The 21,026-nt window shown below is 48.8% G+C and overlaps 2 protein-coding genes and 1 non-coding gene across 6 annotated transcripts in view; 2 read left to right on the forward strand and 1 right to left on the reverse strand.

Annotated features, from left to right (window-relative positions):
* The window catches only part of LOC125742592 (rho GTPase-activating protein 44-like), a 46,350-nt gene extending 38,762 nt beyond the window's left edge, over positions 1-7,588 (reverse strand). For all 4 annotated transcript variants that reach the window (XM_049014718.1, XM_049014719.1, XM_049014717.1 and 1 more), the window contains exon 1: positions 7,264-7,588. In XM_049014718.1, coding sequence (XP_048870675.1) covers positions 7,264-7,316 — 53 coding nt within the window. In that variant the 5' untranslated portion in view covers positions 7,317-7,588. The remainder of the gene's footprint in view (positions 1-7,263) is intronic.
* Positions 7,589-10,654: 3,066 nt separating this feature from the next.
* Positions 10,655-10,725, forward strand: trnag-ccc (transfer RNA glycine (anticodon CCC)). Its single transcript has one exon. It is a non-coding gene; the product is annotated as a tRNA-Gly (tRNA).
* A 148-nt stretch (positions 10,726-10,873) lies between these two features.
* fbxw10 (F-box and WD repeat domain containing 10) lies at positions 10,874-19,304 on the forward strand. Its single transcript, XM_049014312.1, has 14 exons — positions 10,874-11,702; positions 11,859-12,026; positions 12,102-12,308; positions 13,118-13,245; positions 13,999-14,115; positions 14,638-14,750; positions 14,847-15,050; positions 16,337-16,458; positions 16,684-16,838; positions 16,937-17,079; positions 17,176-17,334; positions 17,447-17,676; positions 17,762-17,920; positions 18,001-19,304. Exons 1-14 carry the CDS (start codon positions 11,180-11,182, stop codon positions 18,606-18,608), a joined length of 3,036 nt encoding a protein of 1,011 aa, XP_048870269.1. The 5' UTR covers positions 10,874-11,179; the 3' UTR covers positions 18,609-19,304.
* The last annotated feature ends 1,722 nt before the right edge of the window (positions 19,305-21,026 follow it).

The following is a 21,026-nucleotide window of genomic DNA, read 5'->3' on the forward strand; positions in this document are numbered from 1 at the left end:
GGTAGGGGAGGCATAACTACAAGACCCCTTCGAAGAAAACAAATAATTAAACACAAAACTGACCATGAAAGTTTGCATTGCCAAGGACAGGCTCCAGGCTCACCAGAGACCTGTACTGGATTCTGTGGGACAGGAGCCTCGATTGGATGGTCACCAGTTCAAACCCGGAGCTGCTGGAATGACCATATCAGCGCTGGGCCTCGGCTGGCTCTGCGGTCTGTCCCCAAACTTTGGTCTCACTTGATGTCCGTGTGTCTCATGGGACAATAAGATGGGAGGTGAAAGCTAAAGCAGGTTCCTGTGCAAAGGGCAAAAAATGATAAATAATCGCTAGATGGATGGATGGAAACAGCAGGTCGTAAAAACGCTTAGTGTCTTGCAGCCTCACTGAATTTGCTTCAGTTTATACAGGAGGCAGAATCTCTTAATTATCATCCAGAGAGACAGCGGCACAGGGCCGGATCGGCCACAGCGATTGGGTAACGCAGCTCACTTTTGGCATGTGGGGGGTGGGAAGGGGGGCAGGCACAAACAGCCGTTTAGGGCATGACAGCTCAGCGACAGATGGTACCACGATGGGGACCGGCACAGCCCTGCAAGCCGCATGCTTCCTGCCGGGTGGACATCAGCAGCCCGCGCGAGGGCTAGGGGGCGGGGCCACGAGCGCTGATGTCACTTCCTGCTGAGCTGGCATCGCGTCACTCTCCTGTGTGCCTGCAAAATCCTCAGAGTGTTACAGTGCCACTGGAGTCGAGGCTCTTCCTGTTAAATTGGCCTTAAAACAGCTATTTTTTGACGTCTTTTTGGCATTTTTTTGTATTATTTGCTACGTTTCTAAGAAAGCAGTAACAAGCTGGTAACGAGGTCACAGTAGATCTGAAGTCAGCAACAGCAGGTTCACAATCAGAATAAGAACCAGAATCGTTTTACCCACCAAACGCAAAAAAGTACATGGAGTTCAGTAATCGTCCATATTCGATCATTTGATGGTTTTCCCATAATAATCCCGTTCCACTGTATCCATGCATGTTTGCCTTTGTAACATTCAGTTTCTGCATCCGCTTTGCACAACATGAGCAAACTTAAGCCGCACTGAGGCCTCCATAGCTGTGGGGAGCCTCCATTTCCACCGTGCACCGCCGGCCCCTTTGCTGCCCCAAGCTGTGAGGTGTGGTGGGGCCCTGAAGGTCAAACAACTGAACGTCAAGGTCATCATGCCCGGAGAGGCAATGCCAGCCGGGGGCCTTAACGCTTTGCACAAAAACACCCCCCACGGAGGGCGGAGGCGAGACCTACGATGCTCTTTAATTGCGTGGCCTAGACCTCCACATTAATAATACAGGTGGAGTGGGGGGTGTCCATTAAAGGTGGAGGATGGATATGTGACCCCCCCCCCCCACATGAAACCCCTGCCATCAGGGAGAGGCCCTTCTAGCTGCCAGACGCACTGGAGCAGCACAGCTAATATCTCAGCCCCAAAGTGCCAGGACTACGCAGGAAAGATGTCCGCTCGATTCAGCAGGCCGCAAGCTCCCCGCACCACTTCATAGGTCGACTTTCTCACAGAAGCTTCTCCTGACATCCTTTCCTTTCACCCCCACAGTCATAATCCCGCAGGACATTTGTTATCTTCACGCAACTCGGCGTTTGCAGATGAAACCAGAATCATATGTGCTAAGACCCTTTAGCGCGATGCTATCATGACCTTTGCTACATTGCAAAATCACGGGATTGATTAAAATAAGCCAGCAAATAGAAGCAATTTTGGACTGAATTTTTTGGCAGGTAACTATGCCAAAAAAAATACGAGTTATTAAATTTCAATAATCATTTTAATAAATTTTCATTAATTGAAAGTACCCGTGACTCACCCTAACAGCGCAAGTCAGTATCCAATCAAATGAATATTGAAAGTCAAACTGTCGTTATGGCCAATTTGAGGTATTTGACCCATAGGTCATATGCTGAGATGAAATTTAAATCTCATTGGTCGTTACACAAGAAACACAAAGAAATAGCAAATGAAATGAGACGTAGCATAAAATGTAGGTCATGTCCTGAGAGTAATGATCAGCTGCTTGTTCATGTTCACAGACGTCTGTCAGTTTTGGCTTTAAACTTGCAGGACAGACAAAAGGACAAAATGATCAACAAACGAACGGGAACCACGTGCCACACACACCTACCAATGAGGATCCAGTCACCTTGGATGGGAAAGATCTAATCCTGCAGCAAAGTCAGAACTTCTGAAGAGCCCCAGTGAACTGGGCAGCAAGCCCATGTGAGACAATAAGCACCGCCCCCTCAGCATCATCAGAACATCGCTCTCCAAGCTCCGGGTCTAAGAGGGCAAGATGGCAGGAATCCAAGCTCCCTACTCCAATGGTGACCAGAAATAACAATCAGCTTTCCCTGACTGACAGGAAGGGACAGAAATCAGCGGTAACTCTACCCTTGACGGACACCAACAAGTGTGTCACTTAATCCTGGGTCAATGTCAAGGCATCTTCTACGCCAAGGAGAAACACCTGCTTCTGTGTCTGAGATGCCGGCCTGTTAATATCTCGACTTAGGGGACGTTTAGAGATTTTGCTGCTTCTAAGAGGATACAGGCAGCCTGTCCGCGAAGGAGGAAACCTCCCTGCTCCATAAGAACATACGCACACAGATACAGAGAGACGTAGACATGTGACACACACACACATCCTCCACCTTCAAGAGGGCTGTGGCTGAATTTCCATATCCTTAAGGAAATAAATAAACCATTAGACACTCAGCCACCTCCCAGCCCCACAAACAGGTGAAGAGAAACACATTTGCACATAAGTGAGTAACAGGACCGGTCTCTCCAGTTCGCCCTGCTCACCCGCTCTGTGTGACACAACCCCATTGACTGCATTACAGCCGATTAAGCCATAATCTCCATGTTTCACATTCTGCATCTGAGTGAAAATTTCTGAATGGGTAAAAAACAACAACTCTTTCAAGCTTTCACTATTCAAAGGAAGAGAGGTCCACTTGTCTGAAGTAAAATGAGAACATGATGGGGTTTCTCTCTGTAAATTCTAAGCAGCCCGGCAACACGCCTAGCTACTGACAATCTGGGGCACAAACAGACAGCTGCATGTTTTTGGGAAGTGAGAAATAGCAGCAGGCTGTTTTCCTAACTATCCATGAGAAGTGAGAGCACATATGCTGGGATCTAGACAAGTCTTAATGGAATGATGTGCCATTTGCACCTATACAAGTGCAGGAACACAGCAATTCTTCAGTATTCACATATCTCATCTTTCTGTCCATTGAGGCACACACACACGCACACACACGCACACACACACACACACACACACACACACACAAACACGTGCACACACACACACACACAAACACGTGCACACACACACACACACAAAAACACACACACAGATACACGCACACAAACACGTGCACACACACACAAAAACACACACACAAAAACACACACATACACGCACACACACAAACACGTGCACACACACACGCACACACACATACAAACACGTGCACACACACACACACGCACACACACATACACACAGACAAACACGTGCACGCACACACACACGCACGCACACACACATGCACACACACATACAAACACGTGCACACACACACGCACACACACACACATGCACACACACATACAAACACGTGCACACACACACGCACGCACACACACATGCACACACACATACACACAGACAACAGTGATGCTGGGGGCATGAGGGCAGGGCGGTTCTCAGGGTAAAGGGATAAGCCTATAGCTCAAGGGCCAGACGGTGACGTGTTCTGCCAAGCACAGTATTGAAATTCCAATCATAGGCACAGAGACCCCCCCATACCAACAGGCACAGAGACCCCCCCATAACAACAGGAACAGAGACCACCCCATACCAACAGGCACAGAGACCCCCCCATACAAACATGAACAGAGACCCCCCCATACAAACAGGAACAGAGACCACCCCATAACAACAGGAACAGAGACCACCCCATACCAACAGGAATAGAGACCACCCCATACCAACAGGAACAGAGACTCCCCATACTAACAGGAACAGAGACCCCCCCATACCAACAGGAACAGAGACCCCCCCATACCAACAGGAACAGAGGCCCCCCCATACCAACAGGAACAGAGACCCCCCATACTAACAGGAACAGAGACCCCCCCCATACCAACAGGAACAGAGACCACCCCATACCAACAGGAACAGAGACCCCCCATACCAAAACCAGCCACGCGCACTCACACGCATGCATGCACACATGCAGCATGCAACAGAGAGCCATACACATGGGGCATACAGACACAGGTCCTGCTATCATGCAACGCACGCCACACCTACACTATAGTGCTGTGCTGACACAGAGCCTAACCACGAAAACACAGGTACGGCTAAAGAGGATATGCTGACACACTGAGGAAGCTCTTATGGGACAAAATAATTCAGGTTCCCCTTTTTTCTACCAAAAAAATGGTCCTCAAAAGATCAAAATACTAGATTTTTAAATTTTGGATTGCATTCACAGATGTTAAATGGTCCCCACGATGTAAAAAAAAGGGGTTTATTTCATTGTGTGGGACATTTGGTCCCCACAACATAAGGTAAAGCTAATCCACACACACACACACACACACACACACACACACTATGCTGTAGGGAATCTGACTGCGCTTCAGCATAATTGTCAGGCCACCTCCATCTGAATTTAATCATGTGTTCCTGTGCCGGCTCTGGCGATTTCAACACCGTGCCTCGGTCACCAGGGCGAGGACATTTTCATACTTTGTTGGCAGCGTGTTTACACAGCAGACCGAAAAGTGCGATACTGAGGGTGAGACAAAAAGAGCCCCCCCCCCCCCCCCCCCCCCCCCGCAGGCAGTCTCCACAGCCTCAAAGAACCAGTAGAGAAAAATGAAATGAAATGCCCAAAAAGTAAAAGGGAGCTTTGGCAAATTTGACAGCGGCATCGCTTCAGTGTTGCTTAGTGACAGCGCCATAAGCGGCCTAGTGGTGTGACTTCATACTCAGTCGAACGCACTGTGAACCCTGTCACATTACCAAGGCCTACGGCCATCCTGCCTTTTTATAAACCCGGTACGACCAGTGTGTCTGTGTGCTGCGCAGCGTCTCTTTCCTTTAGCTTGTATGCATTTTATCTGCTCGCTTAGCCGGGCTCCCTGGTGATCAGCCTGGTACCGTAGTGTGTGAACGCAAACACACACGATGTTGACTCTGAGTGACGCGGATCCGCGGTGGGGGATCCGGAGGGGCCGCGATTAGCTCGGGGAAGTCCCACCGCTGTCTGCTACGCTGAAATTTAATGATGTGTGTGTGTGTGTGTGTGTGTGTGTGTGTGTGTGTGTGTGTGTGTGTGTCTCTCTCTCTCTCTGTGTGTGTGTGTGTGTGCGTCATTTCAACAGGGGATCGGGAATCCTTAAGTTCCGGGTTGATAAAAAACAACGCAGGTCAGATTTCGGTCCAGCGTTTAACTTTCGGATGCTTCCCAGGGTGCGATTCCCAGTATAAACCGATGACACTTTTCCTGTAGCTCGGAAACCCGACATGTTTTCACCCCCCCCCTCCTCCCCCCGCTGTTACCACGGTAACCAAGGCACCGTTCTCGGGTCTCCGTTTCTCTTGTTAGCCCGGTAGGGATCGGGCACCTGGTCCCGGCCGAGATCCGGCCGCTCCGGTTACAGCCCCCTTTAGGGCTCCTGTTTATTGTTACGCTATCACAGAGCTTGCTGAAACATTAGGTGAGTACGTGACACCCCACGTTAGGTAAAACAAATTAAAAAGTCAGATATCACAAATTCCTTTCATAATTCCTAGTTACGTGACACAGGCTTAAAATTATTGTACAAAACGGTAATGAGTAAGGAACATTATGCACATATGGTATACATCACATGCAGAATTTTATATATTATCGGCCTACATCTATATATAAAAATTACATTAACAATACAAGGTTTGAATAATGTCACTCAGTCTCTTGATCTCTTGATAATAGGTAATAAGGCTTGTCATCTGTGTCGCTTGCTCTATGCTGTGCAACAGTGTATAACCTAACACCCAATCTGAAAGATTTGCCTTGCAGCGACAGCCCACACTGTTTGAAACGGTGTCACGACTTGGTTTGCTGAAAAGAGCATCATGTTCTCTCCTTTCCTTCCTATTCCCCCATCAGGAATCATTGCATTCGCTACGCGATTAAAACATGCGTTTTTTTAGCGATAGGAAGTTCGCGTCTTCATCGCCCCATCCTTGGGGGGACTTGCGTAAATGCTCATAGCATAAAAATAGATTAATAAAAATCCACACTTCTGTGTAGAGAACCAGGCATACAGCAAAATACTATTGGCATTTCTGTTCTGCATCACCTTTGCTTGCCAGCATTAGTCTTTCATAATAACAACGGTGACGTATTGTCTATGCAAAACGTAAGATATGCTGTCAGACACGTAGATACTCAACAGCAGCTCGGTTTTTGTCTTACGCCTGATTCCGCCTGGCGTCGATATGAACCCAATCGTGACCATAAACTGGCTTCATGTACAGCACACAGCCCACGACGAAACGTAATCAACACCCCGTTAAGAGATCGGTTCCCATGCCCCCCCCCCCCCCCCCCCCCGACTAAATAAACGGATTACATAAACATCGCATTTTTTTCTTTTCCCCATCCAGGGACGGAGCATCGCTCTCTGTACGATTGTCATCAGTATGATTAACACTTTGCGTCTGGGTTTAATCAGGGATCGCTGCGCATACTACGGCTCCGAGATCCCAATGTAACCTTCCCGAAAATAATAATAATAAAATAATAAATAATAATGTACAGAAAGTACATTTGTACCTTTTCAGTATCACGCCCCCACGGTTCCTCTGCGGTATTCTTAAAACCAATTAAAGTCATTAATATGTTATATACAGGCGCAGCGGCGATGATTAAATATAGAGAATAGGCTACCTAGGCCACTATTTTGGACGTTAAAGACCGAGAGCGATAGAAAACGGTGCAATGGAAATTAAAATATTAAAACGTTCTTGCTTAACCACTTTTTACTCGACTGGGATTTGAACACAGCAGCTACCCCATCAGCATATCTGTGCAAATCTTTCCTCATTCAAACACCCCGTCTCCACAAACGACGGTAAAAAAAATTGTGTCACAACAAAATATAATCAAGGTTGCTTGTTTTTCTCTGCCTACCTGCCAACGGTTTGGTTGGCGAGCTGTCGCATCCGATTGAATTGCTTCTTCATTTTGTCTTTTTCTCTGCGTTAACGCCAATAGCTGAAAGGAGTCGGCATTTCTCATTCACGAAGAGGCAGAAGAGCTCCGCGGCGATCGCACGGTAAATCCGCCCTGCGACAATCCCTCTCCTCCATTTCACTAGAAAACACACAGTCGATAGCGACGAATGAACCGTTTCATTGCATATTTCTTGCCCGAATCTCCCACTCCTCTGCACAGAGATGCTGTGCAATTTTCTCTTCTTTAGGCAGAATGACAGCTCACGACGGGCTGGCGCTACTCCCTGTGCATTTTGGGAAATGTAGTTCCAGAATCATGTTTTGGACTATGTTTAAATTAATTAATTGAAACGAGAGAATTAATTTAAAGGATACAGTATAATATACACATACGTTGCATAATAACCATCTACATAATAACAGTATTATTATAACTATTTGTTAGTCTTTAGGTAAGGTTTCCCTTTCAGTTGCGCCGTATTAACGTTACGGTTCAGCAGACAGTGTAAGTGAGCAATCAAATCACTGCCTGAGGAATAAACAAATTACCAGCGTAATACTGCTACGGTGAAACTGTTGGGCAAATGGAAACATTATACCAGCTATTTATTGTATTCCATCTTCGTGTTGATATCATACTACATTTTCTTTTGTTGCCATATTCCTTAAGATAACTATCCAAGTCTGTGATTGGTGTAGGCCTAATTTCGCAAAGGCTATAGGAAGAATACAATTCTTCTCTTGAGTAAGCAACATTTTCAGGTTTCTCACCTCATGGGAAAATGATTTCTGTTTCATAATAGTAACAAATACGGTGTAATACAATGCAAACGGAGTGCGTAGTGCCGCATACACACACAGGTCTGGCCCACTGAGCTACACTCTACACCCCAAATCGGGTATTTTATTCACTTTATGGCCTGACCCTGCGCTCAATCCCCAGTCTTAGCTCTCAACTGTTATATATGTCTGTGTGTTTCTCTCAAAGACGGGAAATATGAAAAGCAGCATTCCAGTGTAGCCGTACTCGTACTTGGGCAAGTAGCAAGTAAAGCATCGTTTCGTTTCAAAAGCAAACAGCCTATCACACCGAAACGTTAAATACCCCAAACACAATTGGAGTATTTGGAATGCAAGACATTGAACCAACCACAAATATGTCACAGACATAGAATAGGTGGAATGTGTCACATTCAGTAATGACAAATGTTTTGTCATCGCAGTGCAGTGTAGCCTATGTCAACACCTCCTAACATATGTCTGATGATCATAAAGCCACAGACGTCAAAAGGTTTAATCGAGGAAACAGCACAACCTAGTGGCGACACCGCACTGTTCACCGCTCATCGTGAGAATTTGGCCGTGGTGTATCCATCAATCCATACACCTGTTTATCCACTACAGGGTACCAAAAATATGCCTAAATAAACATGAAAAAATTAGGGCATCTGCCATTTCAATTTTATTTGTACCACAAACAACACTGAATTATTTTCTCGCACATTAATAATGTATAGACAAACGGCCCCAACAATGAATAGTGACAAGTGAGTTAAAAAAAAAACCGGAGGATTAACGCCTAACTGGCCTTATCATAATTAAACATTTTTAGATGTTTCCATTTCTTTTGTCTTACATTTCTCATACAGTTCTCTGTCTGCTTTTGTGTTCTACCGCAGTAATAACCTCATCCGTCACTGACATTTATATAGGAACGCTTGAACTGGCGCCCCGGCAGATTGGCCCCGACAGCGTCTGCTGTTTAGTCCATTTAATGTTCCCTCAGCATTCGGTAATAGCTTCTAATTTCACACCTCACTGCCCAGAAACAACCAAACCGGACAGGCTTTTCCAAATAAAACGAAAACTTTACAGTGAATGTAATTACATATATTAGCCCGATGTCTCGCTCGCTGAATGTTCTTATGTTGCACTTCTGGTTACTGAACAGTTTCATTAGGTTCTTCCTTTGTTAGATGTTGTGTAGCTCTTGCTCCGATTCTGATTACACTGTACCTAGTCGTTCACTGGAAGTTTAACCGAGCTGCACTTTTGCACTGCTGGCTCTTTGACAGGACGTATGCAAGGGCGTATAGGAATCAGAGGGGAGACTGAAGCAGGTCATACACGTTTAAAGACTTCTGATGTCCATCCTCTCCGAATAATTCCTGAGCGATTAAAGCGCTCTCTTCTGGAGCTCTCTGTACCAGTCCAGCAAGGTCTTTCCAGGTGGACCTCTCCACACCTTGATGGTTGTCAGCATGCATGGAAATACCAGGCTGAATGGTCAAAGGGCATCGATCCCTATACAGGGGGGATTTCACTCTGTTCGTTGTGAGAAGCCTGCCGGGGCACGAATGACCCGACTGTGAAAATGGGAGAGATGATAACAGGGTTTCACACGTTTACCTTTCGAGTGGTAACTCCATTACACACACTGTCAGTCCTCACAAACGCTCGGGCTCAGTGTTATTATAAGGAGGGAATGAGTTGGTTTCATAACTCAGGTGTTTTCGCATCATTTTACACAACGTAAATCTGCTTGTTATTTCAGATGCCTGTGAAAAAAAACGATAAAACTATCGAATCATACTGTACATTCAGCTAAACTGCACTGAAAAGTTAGACTTTCTGCTTAAGATCGAACGACACACTTATTCACAGTTGTTTAGGTTTAAAATTTTCAGAATTAGATCTTATTAAAGACAATAAATAATTCTAAGCAATCGCATATTGCATAAAAAGCAATTTGAAGATTTGCGTGTGCGCTCCGAACAATTGCACCCCCTACTGGTAAGATGAAAATGCTATTTGAATATATTCAGTTCAATAAAATTAAATTACATTCGAAAGTTATATTTGAATGACAAGTTGCTCTCTCACTTTGCAACCCCTGGCAGAAAAGCCTTAAGTCGCCTATGACTTCAACAAACTTCAAAAAATAATCTTCACAACCATGCGGTAGCCTATATATAAATGAACGGTAACGGCACGTTGCAATTCCATCCTGGCGGAAGGTAATTTTAATTTAGTGGCGCCCCAACTTAATCCATTTAAATTAATGAATATGCTACATAAATAAGGAAACTTAACCCCATAAATCGATCTGGGCATAAAACGTGCGCTATGTGTGTTTTACACAATTGACTTTCTGACTGAACTTTCTGACACTGATCGTTACCTAATCATGCACGTGTTCGTCTTATGCTAGATGTCTAAGTCATGGTCACCAAATTAGGGTGGTTACAGATATATGCAACGCATAAAATCATAGTAATACTTAATCAAAATGAAATTAAATGCATATACAAAGTATTAGTATAGTCGTCACAAAATCGTACGATATAGCGCCGCTGGTGTAGTGGTATCATGCAAGATTCCCATTCTTGCGACCCGGGTTCGATTCCCGGGCGGCGCACTGCGTTTTTGGTATCCTTGTTTTGTAGTGTTTTGGAGCATTGCATGCACCCAGAAAATTCGTTTTCCATTCAGTGTCTTTGCTTTGTTGCCCGTCTTCTATCTGGGTGGGTGGCGCAGGAATTTATAAGCCCGTTGCACAGCAACAAGGCAACAACCCCGGCATTTCTGCGAAATCTTAATAGGCTTCTACTTACTGCAAGATATCAGGTCTGTATTTCAAGTAAGCTTTTTTCTAGGACGCTAAATTCTACAATGTATCGCTGAATGTATCAAAACAAGTATCAAAATTTGTAAAAACTTCAAATTAAACGAAGGAAACATTGTGACAAGTTAATATTGTTTATTCAACGTTTATACCAAATTCATTGTCAAAATTGAAATAAATTGACATGTAAACCCGGTAGAATTTGTAGTACTTTTTAAATTAGACTGATACTGAAAGGCGCAGCGAAATGAACCTTTTTGGAGCAGAGGAAGCGTGCGAGCCCAGCATGGGTTCGGCTCCCCGGCTGCACTGCAGAAGCGGCGAGCCAGGAGTGAGGGTGTGCGGGTGTCGGCTCTGCATCCTCGGGTCCAGACTCTCCAGCACAGCGGAGTGGTTTCTGCGGGCCGGGGACGCGCCGAAGAGGCGCTTTCTCACTGGTTTACTTCTTCGCTGTCAGAGCCTGGATATTGTGCGAAACGTCGCACAGCTGTTACAGGTAACTCTGGGCAAAGACTTTACCTACGCCAGGTGCCAGCAAAGGCCGGCTCCGTCGGCGGACCTAGACGCTTGGAGTTCGGACCCAAGCGAAGTACTCAGCGGGGAAATCAGGGAAACCTGGAAGTGGTTCAGCTGCAGCTCAAACTGGACCAAAGCGAATTACGTTTTGGGAGTTTTCCCTCTCTGCGATGTCAGTCTTCTTCACGTTCTGGGAAATCTTACTCGGGCGCTTCTGGCAGGGCAAAGTCGAACTTTTCTCCATCATAACGTAAGTAAGTGGCGACGAACGACGCACATCTCTGTGTTTTCTTTGTCACGTCCCCAAAACCATACATTAGTACACATTTTCTGTTTGACAGTGCAGATGCAACCATACATTTCAGACACGAGACAAAGACCCTGCCTTTTGACTCCTTTATCCCGTGTAGTTGTAGACAACCTTGAGGACCACGCTACTTCCATCCCAGAATCACATCATTCCTTCTACTCGGATGAACACAAAGGGCTTGACCTACTCATCCGTACCAGTTCCAACTTTGCACCACTGGAGTATGCCTGGGACCTGGAACAGCAAATAGATTTCGCGCCAAATCCTGGTATGATGGAGGAAGCGCATTTGCATAACCGGAAATTTAATAATGTCTATAACCGATACCGTGCGTCTCGCTCAGCAGGGACCGATGCCCTGAAGGAGGCGTCCCAGTCAGTCTCGGCGGTTCGGAGGCGTGATTGGAGCCAGGATGGCGATGGGAACTCTCTGTATTCCCCAGACAGCGCGCGCACGGCGTTCCTCAGGGCCTCGGAGCTGCTGTCTGGAGTCAGTCGCTACACGGATTTTATCCGTCGGCTGCCGGTGCACCTGGCCAAAAGGATTTTAGGTAAGAAAGTCCTGAGAAGGGCAGGACAGCGTTTAATGCGTACTGCTCAGTCTCTGGAAGGAGCTGCCGTGACAGGAAAATGGCCTCATTAACCTAGGAGAATTTGGTTTCTTCAGCTCCGTTTTATTAAAGCGGCAATAGGAATGCAGGAGACCTACAAGAGTAGGATGAAGTGCACGTTTTTGTTGCTCACATATCTTCACTGGAGGCTGCCACTAAATGGATGCTTCTGACATTAGTGTTTACCAACAGCACGTAGTATCGTCTGGTCCATTCTTTTCTAAGGATACTTTCGCTAAAAGGAAACTTAACCAATTTTCACAGTATCATATTAACTTAATTGTAGGTGCCTTCCTGGCTTTATAAACGTTACCAGGGAAACGCCGAATGACGCTTTGAATATGAGGCTCGTGGCATACGGTGCATGACGTTCTTCAAACAAGAAGAGCAATCTGAATCTAAGCTGTGGAATGTCACCCTGCATGTGGCTGACACAACGCAGCCAACCACTTAAAGTAACTGGCGTCATTACATGCGTTTTGCCGTTTTTTTTTAATTGTGAAACTGGAAACTGGCCTTTAATTTAATTTTAAGTGGCATTAACAGGTATTAAAACGTCTTAAATGTAGCTTCCCTAAATCTGCAGATACCCTGCAGTGGTGCTTATCCACAGTTTAGATTTAGACCCCATCAACTTTACGTACTTTCCTGGCCTGCAGCTGCTCATCTCCACCTCCCTGGGAAGGATAAGCACTTGTGCAGAGTGTGTATGCTCATACGGACTGTGTGTGTGCTCGTGTGTGTTCCAGCACTCTTGGACGAGCCCTCACTCTGCAGCTGCTTGTTTGTGTGCCGCCACTGGCATTATCTGGCTGAAGAGGTGCAGGTGGAGTCCACAGTCAGGCGGAAGATGGAGAATCTAGCGGTAACCATGCAGGTGCTCACACACCACAAGTTGGACTCCTCTGGCCTCTTTCTTTGGACACTAATAATTACAGATAGTTCAGTAATAACATGTATAATTATGTAATGTCATTGTTGTCAAAAGGACTGGAAATATATAAAAATGGGCAATTGGGAAAACTGGAGGAGATGACTTTGGAATTGAAACCTGCCATTATGATGACATCGTATACCTTGTTCTAATGAAAAATATTAGCTTGATTCCTATTTATAATTAGAAGACAAGTTTCACAGTGTTTATCTGCCATCCCCTGCTGGATGAGCGTGTTGATGGGCTCCCCCTGCTGGATGAGCGTGTTAATGGGCGCCCCCTGCTGGATGAGCGTGTTGATGCGTGCCCCCTGCTGGATGATCATGTTAATGGGCGCCCCCTGCTGGATGAGCGTGTTGATGCGTGCCCCCTCCTGGATGAGTGTGTTGATGCGTGCCCCCTCCTGGATGAGTGTGTTGATGCGTGCCCCCTCCTGGATGAGTGTGTTGATGCGTGCCCCCTCCTGGATGAGTGTGTTGATGCGTGCCCCCTGCTGGATGATCATGTTAATGGGCGCCCCCTGCTGGATGAGCGTGTTGATGCGTGCCCCCTGCTGGATGAAGGTGTTGATGCGTGCCCCCTGCTGGATGATCATGTTAATGGGTGCCCCCTGCTGGATGATCATGTTAATGGGCGCCCCCTGCTGGATCATCATGTTAATGGGCGCCCCCCTGCTGGATGATCATGTCTCCTCAGGCCAATTTCTGCTCAGGGCCCAATCCAGTCTATGCCAGAATTCGGGAGGTTCTGGTTCCCGTCATGGAGGAGGAAGAGCAGCTGCAGACCAGAGAGTGTGTTTCCAGAACCAGAACGGTAAAGTTGGACATTTTCACAGCCTTCTCCTTAGCAACATGTGGTGTTTTAGCCACTCATTTTAATTCACAGTGGGCGACAGACAGTATGTGTAATTATATTATTTTGATTTCACTGAAATCCTGATATAACTGGATAAATGTCGGTCATTTAAAGGAGTACTAGTACTTAATTTGGTTATATTGTGGGTTAAATGTAACACAAAAATGTGAGTAATGAATCAACGACATAATACATTTATCCAAAGCAACCTACAGTTACAACCTAGTTGTGCTCTCTGGGATTCAAACCCATAACCTTCATATTGTTAGCCTGTTGAGATACTTGCTGAACTACATATCTCATGACTGACCTTGATTACCCGATTACCCGTTTTTTAGGTCAGTTTTGAATTTAGAGAGGATCTGATTGTGATCATGGTTCCTCTCAGACCTCGGCTCTGTTTCTGAAGGAGCGGAGCTTCACCATGAAGATGGTGCCCTGCTTCACCACAACCCCGCGTGTCCCACTCTGTCTCCCCAGGGTACAGCCTTCGAGTCGGTCTATGCTGGGGTTGCGACCAGGGCACTGCAGATGGAGGAGAGGAACGTCTACTGTGGCGTGTTCAGCGTCACTGTGCTGTCTGAGCAGTTGGGGTGGGGGTCAGAGCCATGGGGAGTGGGTGGTGTCATCCTTCAGGTAGTTGAGGCGGGTCTGGCTGTTGTAAATCCCTACTCTGTGCTTGGGTTCAGGGACGACCCTCTGCGAGTGGTGCATTTCTGTGGAGGGAACCTGGTGGCCATGGGTTCGAGGGACAAGGCAGTGCGGCTGTTGGACACGAAGACAGTGAAGCCAGTGATGCGCCCCCTGTTGGGTCACACGGGGAGTGTCCGCGTCGTGCTGCTGAGTGAGGAGCGGGGACTCGTCCTCAGTGCGGGCTGCGACCTCACGATCAGGTCCGGACAGCTCCTCTCCTCCACACACGGCAGTGCTTAACGGTTCCGGAAAAGCCTTTCTAGCAGTGGGTTTACTGTGGATTACACGGGAGTGAGATTTTTATAGTCCATCAGCTGACTGGCTAATTTTATGAATCATTTTGGGGTTTTCAAAGGTGCAACAGCGAAGCTCAATATATATCGTTCACCTCTTCTCTCACTGTACAGTGACCCTGTCACTGAGATGCCGTACAGATCACAGAGCGTTTCGCACAGCTTATGGCAGCTTTCCAGTGGAAATTTTGTGAGCCGTATCTGTGCCGACGTGCCCTGCAGGGCCAACAGATTGATCTCAGTGATCTGCAGTGATATGCAGTGATCTGCATCGAAATGCATGTATTATCTGAAGGAAAAAATGGCATATTCCATATATTATTTATTAGTAGCAGTATTGCACATCGTGATGTATTAATGCATTCCCGATAATTCAGAACTTGAAAGTTCCCAACCTACTTAAAAAAGTACCGTAGAACAGCTGAATGTAATGGATTTGTTATTTATACAAGCAAGTGCTAATTCTGCTAGCATTTGATACTTGCATGACATGGTGATTCTCATAGATGTGCTAGCAGACATTAGCAGACAGTAAAATAAAATAATAATAATAATAATAATAATAATAATAATAATTGCACATAGTAAATCATGATGTACTCTGTGTGATGGCCTTTACTGAGCCGGCCCTTCTGCAGTGGAAACCTGAAGTGAGCTGGAACCGCGTTGTAACCATGTTGTAACCGCACTGTAACTCGTCTCTGTTCCCGGTATGGCTCAGGTACCAGATAATTCCTGTACACCAGTGGAAAAATGCCATTAGAGTCGTCAGACAGAAGCCCACCTTCAGTGCAGTACCTCTGTAAGCCTGCAGGGTGGCTGCTGTGGGCCCAAGTACTAGAATTACGACATTTTATGATGTAGGAAACCATTGAGTGAAAATGTCAGGGAGCAGGCTGCTCTTTTACCTCTCTATCTGCAGCGAGATAAAGTTTAACAAAGACATGATCATGAGATCTGCTTCCTGTGTGTCTGTTCTCACTTCCTGTGAGAGGACAGAGACCCCAGTGCAGTGGTCATTCTGGGATGTCTGTGCCACGTGTCCCATTCAGTGTCTGTCATAGCGAGGCATGTGGCATAACGTGGCGTGAGATAGGTTCATTCTGAAGATCCAGTGGGATCCAGTTGTCTAGCACATATACTGTACAGATGAGGGCCTGGAATTCACATTCCCCCCCCCCCCCCCCGCTCAGGTGCTGGAGCCTGCAGACTGGGCTGTGCATGAAGGTGTACTTTGGTCACACTGGCACCGTAAACTGCCTGGATCTGCAAGAAGACCTGCTGGTTTCTGGGGCCAAGGACTGCAAGGTGAAAGGTCAGAGTCGCTCGGCGTCAGCAGTGTGACAGTGTTCTTCTTCAGGTGACAGTGGGGGGCGTCAGCAGTGTGACAGTGTTCTTCTTCAGGTGACAGTGGGGGGCGTCAGCAGTGTGACAGTGTTCTTCAGGTGACAGTGGGGGGCGTCAGCAGTGTGACAGTGTTCTTCTTCTGGTGACAGTGGGGGGCGTCAGCAGTGTGACAGTGTTCTTCTTCTGGTGCCAGTGTGGAACCTTCACACTGGAAAGTGTTACAAAAAGCTGAAGTTCCATCATGACAAGCCCATCCTGTGCGTGAAGATCCAGAAGAACCTGGTGCTGAGTGGCTGTGATCAGGGTCTGCTGAAGGTGGGGGACCTGGAGACAGCCACGATCCTCCGGGTGAGTGCCTCCTCTTGCCTCCTCCCGCGTTCCTCACTCAGCTGGCGGACTGACGGCAATCTCCCCCCCTAAATCCTTGGCTTTCTGTCCCTCGGCAGGCCATCGCTGCCCACGAGGGCCCTCTCAGATGCCTCTTCTGTGACCCATGGCACATCCTGTCCGGGGGTGGCGACGGACTGGTGAGGGCTTGGAGCACCAGCTGCGGGTTCGAGGGCAGCCTGATGACCTTCCGGCATCCTGCGTGAGTGGGGGTGGGGCCGGGATTCTACTTCTGCTTGGGTATGGGCTCTCTGCTCGCCGCCTGGGACGTCACGGTGACTGTGAGGCTGTTCCTCAGGGAGGTGCTGAGCCTGGCATTCCTCTTCCTGCGTGTGATCACTGGCTGTGGCGACGGTAAGATCCGCATCTTCAGCTTCCTGTCGGGGGAGTGCCTGAGGGTGATCAGGGCTGGCAGGCAGCAGATCCCAGTGCGCTCCCTGCATGCGCACCCAGACAAGTAAGTGTCCCCCACCCCCCCCGCTTCGCTTTGCTCCATGCCTTGTCTTTATGTCTAGTCCCTCCCCTTGATATTACCATGGGGCTCGAGGTCTGTCGTGTTCCCTCTGCAGAATCGTTGTGAACACCAGCGCCACCTTGGTGCTGCTGAGGTTCGGCACGGTTCACTGGAACTACACTGCAGCAGTGACCTTGCCAGACGGCCCGGAGGCATCCTGGAGGCCCGCAGTGCAGGAGGATCCACACACCTTGGCGGGCACTTTCCGCCGCACCCGCCCCTGGGAGGGTAGTAATGCGGCCAGAAGGGCGGCGCCACCTGCTCTGAGCGGTCGGCAGGTGCAAGGTATGATCCATGAGTCCCTGCAGCGTTTCAGCTACCAGGTGGGTGTCCTGGTGCCTAAAAAGTCTGAAAATCATTTGATCGGCAGGAGACATATTTGGGGCCCAGACGGAGTCCCCCAGTGAGGCCAGGAGAGAGAATCAGGCTTATTGCACCCAACTGCTGCTCAGGAGGCCATGGGGAGGATTGGGGTCAGGCAGCCCTGCGGGGGGCAGCCTCACAAGGGATGCTGACACTGCTGGATTTGGTAAGTCAGTGCGGAGGGTTCTTCAGTGAAGTGGGGAATCTGTAGTGAGGATGTCTGCCTGTCTCCCCTCACCTCCACAGCAAAGAAGTGGTACAGGCCAGTGAGGAGTGTCCCATCTGGTGGTAAGAGGGCTGTCGTACAGGCGGCAAAGATCTCCCAGCATTCTCAGCGGCCCGAGCCACAGGCCCAAAACATGGACATGTGGGAATCTCCACCCACTTTTTCCAGGAAGAACCTTGTGGTCAAATCCTCATTGCCACAGAAACTGTGCTTACCAGCGCCCCCTGCAGGGATGGGCATTGGAATGAGCCAGACCGAAATCCTGCAGCTCACCTGGACCCAGATCCCCACACACAGCGGTGCATCTACTCTGGTACCCCCCACCTCAAGGAAGGTGGGGCTTCCCCAACGACGCCAAACCGCACGCCAAGCCCCTCCATCCCCCCACAACCACCCCAACACACATGGAGCAGGTGGCCCAGCCCCCGCGTGGGGTTCCAGCTGCCTGATGGCACGGAGCCCCCACCCCAGCGTGGTCCCACCCACTAGACCCCTTCTGACCCCTTCCGCCTATCCACAGCCACACAGCTGGCGGAGGAGCAGGGGCTGTGGGTGCGAGCCCAGCGGGAGTAGGAGGTCCTCGGGACGAGGCGGGGCAGCACACAGTGGTGGGGAGCCTGAGCAGTGAGGGTGGGGGGCCCACCATCCACCCAGAGCGTGCAGGAGGGCCAAGTGTACGTCAACGAACCGGGCCATGTCGCTGCTGCCATGTGTGTGTGTGTGTCTGTGTGTGTGTCTGTGTGTGTGTGTGTCTGTGTGTGTGTCTGTCTGTGTGTGTGTGTGTGAGTCTGTGTGTGTGTGTGTGCGTGTGTCTGTGTGAGTCTGTATGAGTGTGTGTGTCCGTGTGTCTGTGTGAGAGTGTGTGAGAGTGTGTGAGAGTGTGTGTGAGTGTGTGTGAGTGTGTGTGAGTCTGTGAGTGTGTGTGAGAGTCTGTGTGTGTGAGTGTGTGTGTCTGTGTGCGTGTGTCTGTGTGAGTCTGTATGAATGTGTGTGTCCGTGTGTCTGTGTGAGTCTGTGTGAGTGTCTGTGTGAGTCTGTGTGTGTGAGTCTGTGTGAGTCTGTGAGTCTGTATGAGTGTGTCTGTGTGAGTGTTTGTGTCCATTTTTGTAACTATTACCCAGTGGGGACCAGACTCCCCCACACTGTGAGAAAAACCTGGACATTTTTTATAACCTCAATTTTATAAAAATCCGTGACTGTAATAAAAAAACTACAAATGGCAAAAGGCTTTTGTTTGGTTATCTGGTTAAATTTAGGGCTGGTTAGGGCTGGTTAGGGGTTAAGGGTGTCATCGCTGGGGTTAGGGTTTCTCCCCACAGGTGTGTGTGCATCATATAAATAAACCACCTTTATTTTCTCAACCCCTCGTTCCTCATTTTCTGTGATGCACTGGAATTTTTTCACATAACTTCACCCATCCATCTTCCAACCCCTTGTCCCTGGTAAGGGTCACATGATTTAGGAATATTTGTCACTTCATATTTGATCATGACCAGCAGGGGGCAGCAGTAGACAGGTTAAGGGTGACGGCCTGCATCCTGCTCTGTCTCCCGGGGTCACGACCAGGACCAGGCCGCTGGAGGAGAGGAATGCCTACTGTGGCGAGTGGTCGGGGCGTGTGTCTGCGTGGACGGTCCAGTCATCTGCCTCCGCAGAGCTGCGGCTGTCTGGCGGGTCTCTGGGAAGCTGGATGACTGTGAGATCCGTGGGTCCTGATGCTGCTCCACCGCAGGCAGGTCCTGATGCTGCAGTGGGGCGCAGGCTGGGGGGAGGCTCAGGCAGCCTGTGAGAGCGCCCCCTGCTGTCACTGCCCAGGTATCTCACTGACTCACCATTTCTTCCTGGGTCATTGGCTCTTTATTCGTAGGGGCTAATAACTGGGATTTAAAGACCACTGGGACTCTGTGGTTATGGCCCTGAGTGAGGCTCTTCATCTGAGAGTCATCAATGGAATATTCCAGACTGACAGTTAGAAGGTTGGGAAAGTGGCATCTGTGGGATGTTCACTCTGTGACACAGTGACTCGCTTCCTTCATGCTCCTTATCACAGGGCAGCCAGGATTTATGGCCTTTGCAGTCCCCCCCCCCCCCCCAGCCCCCCGGCCCTCCTCTCAGAATCAGCACCGCTAAGAAAGGCCTGGCAGGCTCCATTACTGTCATTTGGTCATCTGTCCCGCAGAGACGGTGAGTTCAAGGATTTCTTTTGCCGACACGCCGTGGGGGCCGCCAGACACAGCAGGTTTCCTGCACCCCCCAACCCACCCCCCCCCGCCCTCCGGCCCTGCTATGAGCGTCCCTCCTCTGGGGGCTGTGTCTCAAAGCAGCGTTGCTCAGTGCGGTTTTCAAGACGTTATGCTTGTCTGTCACCTGCCTGATCAGAAGGGTGACTCTGCCAGGGGGGGCTGGTCCCAGATCAGTCTGCCAGGGGGGCTGGTCCCAGATCAGTCTGCCAGGGGGGCTGGTCCCAGATCAGTCTGCCAGGGGGGCTGGTCCCAGATCAGTCTGCCAGGGTGCCCTGTGTTTCTCTATCTGTGTGGTGAACAGGTGGTCAGCAGAGACCCTTGATCAGAATCCTCGGCCCCCAGCAACCCGTGGGGGGGGGGGGGGGGGGGGGTTGGGGTCATCAGGGTGAAGCAGGGGGTGTCTCTCCGCTCCGCTGGTAATGCCGCTGGCACCCAGCTCCCCCGGGGGCATCATTACAGGAGGTGTGGTAGTGTTTGGGGGGTTCACAGGGTCTTCAAATAGAACAGCTGTACAGTGACTGGGGGGGGGGGCAGGAAGGGACACGCCCCCCAGCCAGAGAATGAGGATCCCTCTTCCAGAAAGGCAGCCAGCCGCTAATTTGGTTTAATCTGCAGAAAATTGGGGTTTACTGTGCCCCCTTTTCTCTGGGGGCGTTGACTGCATCGGGGAGGGGGGATGGGGGGGGTCCAATGCACTCAGCTGCCCATTGTTCCCCCAGGTACATGACCCCTTGGTCGGGGGTCACCATGGTATAACGAGCATGAAATCAAAGAAAAGGTAGAAAAGGGAGACTTATATGGAG

Source organism: Brienomyrus brachyistius, chromosome 5 (genome assembly GCF_023856365.1).
Source record: "Brienomyrus brachyistius isolate T26 chromosome 5, BBRACH_0.4, whole genome shotgun sequence".
NCBI lineage: Eukaryota > Metazoa > Chordata > Actinopteri > Osteoglossiformes > Mormyridae > Brienomyrus > Brienomyrus brachyistius.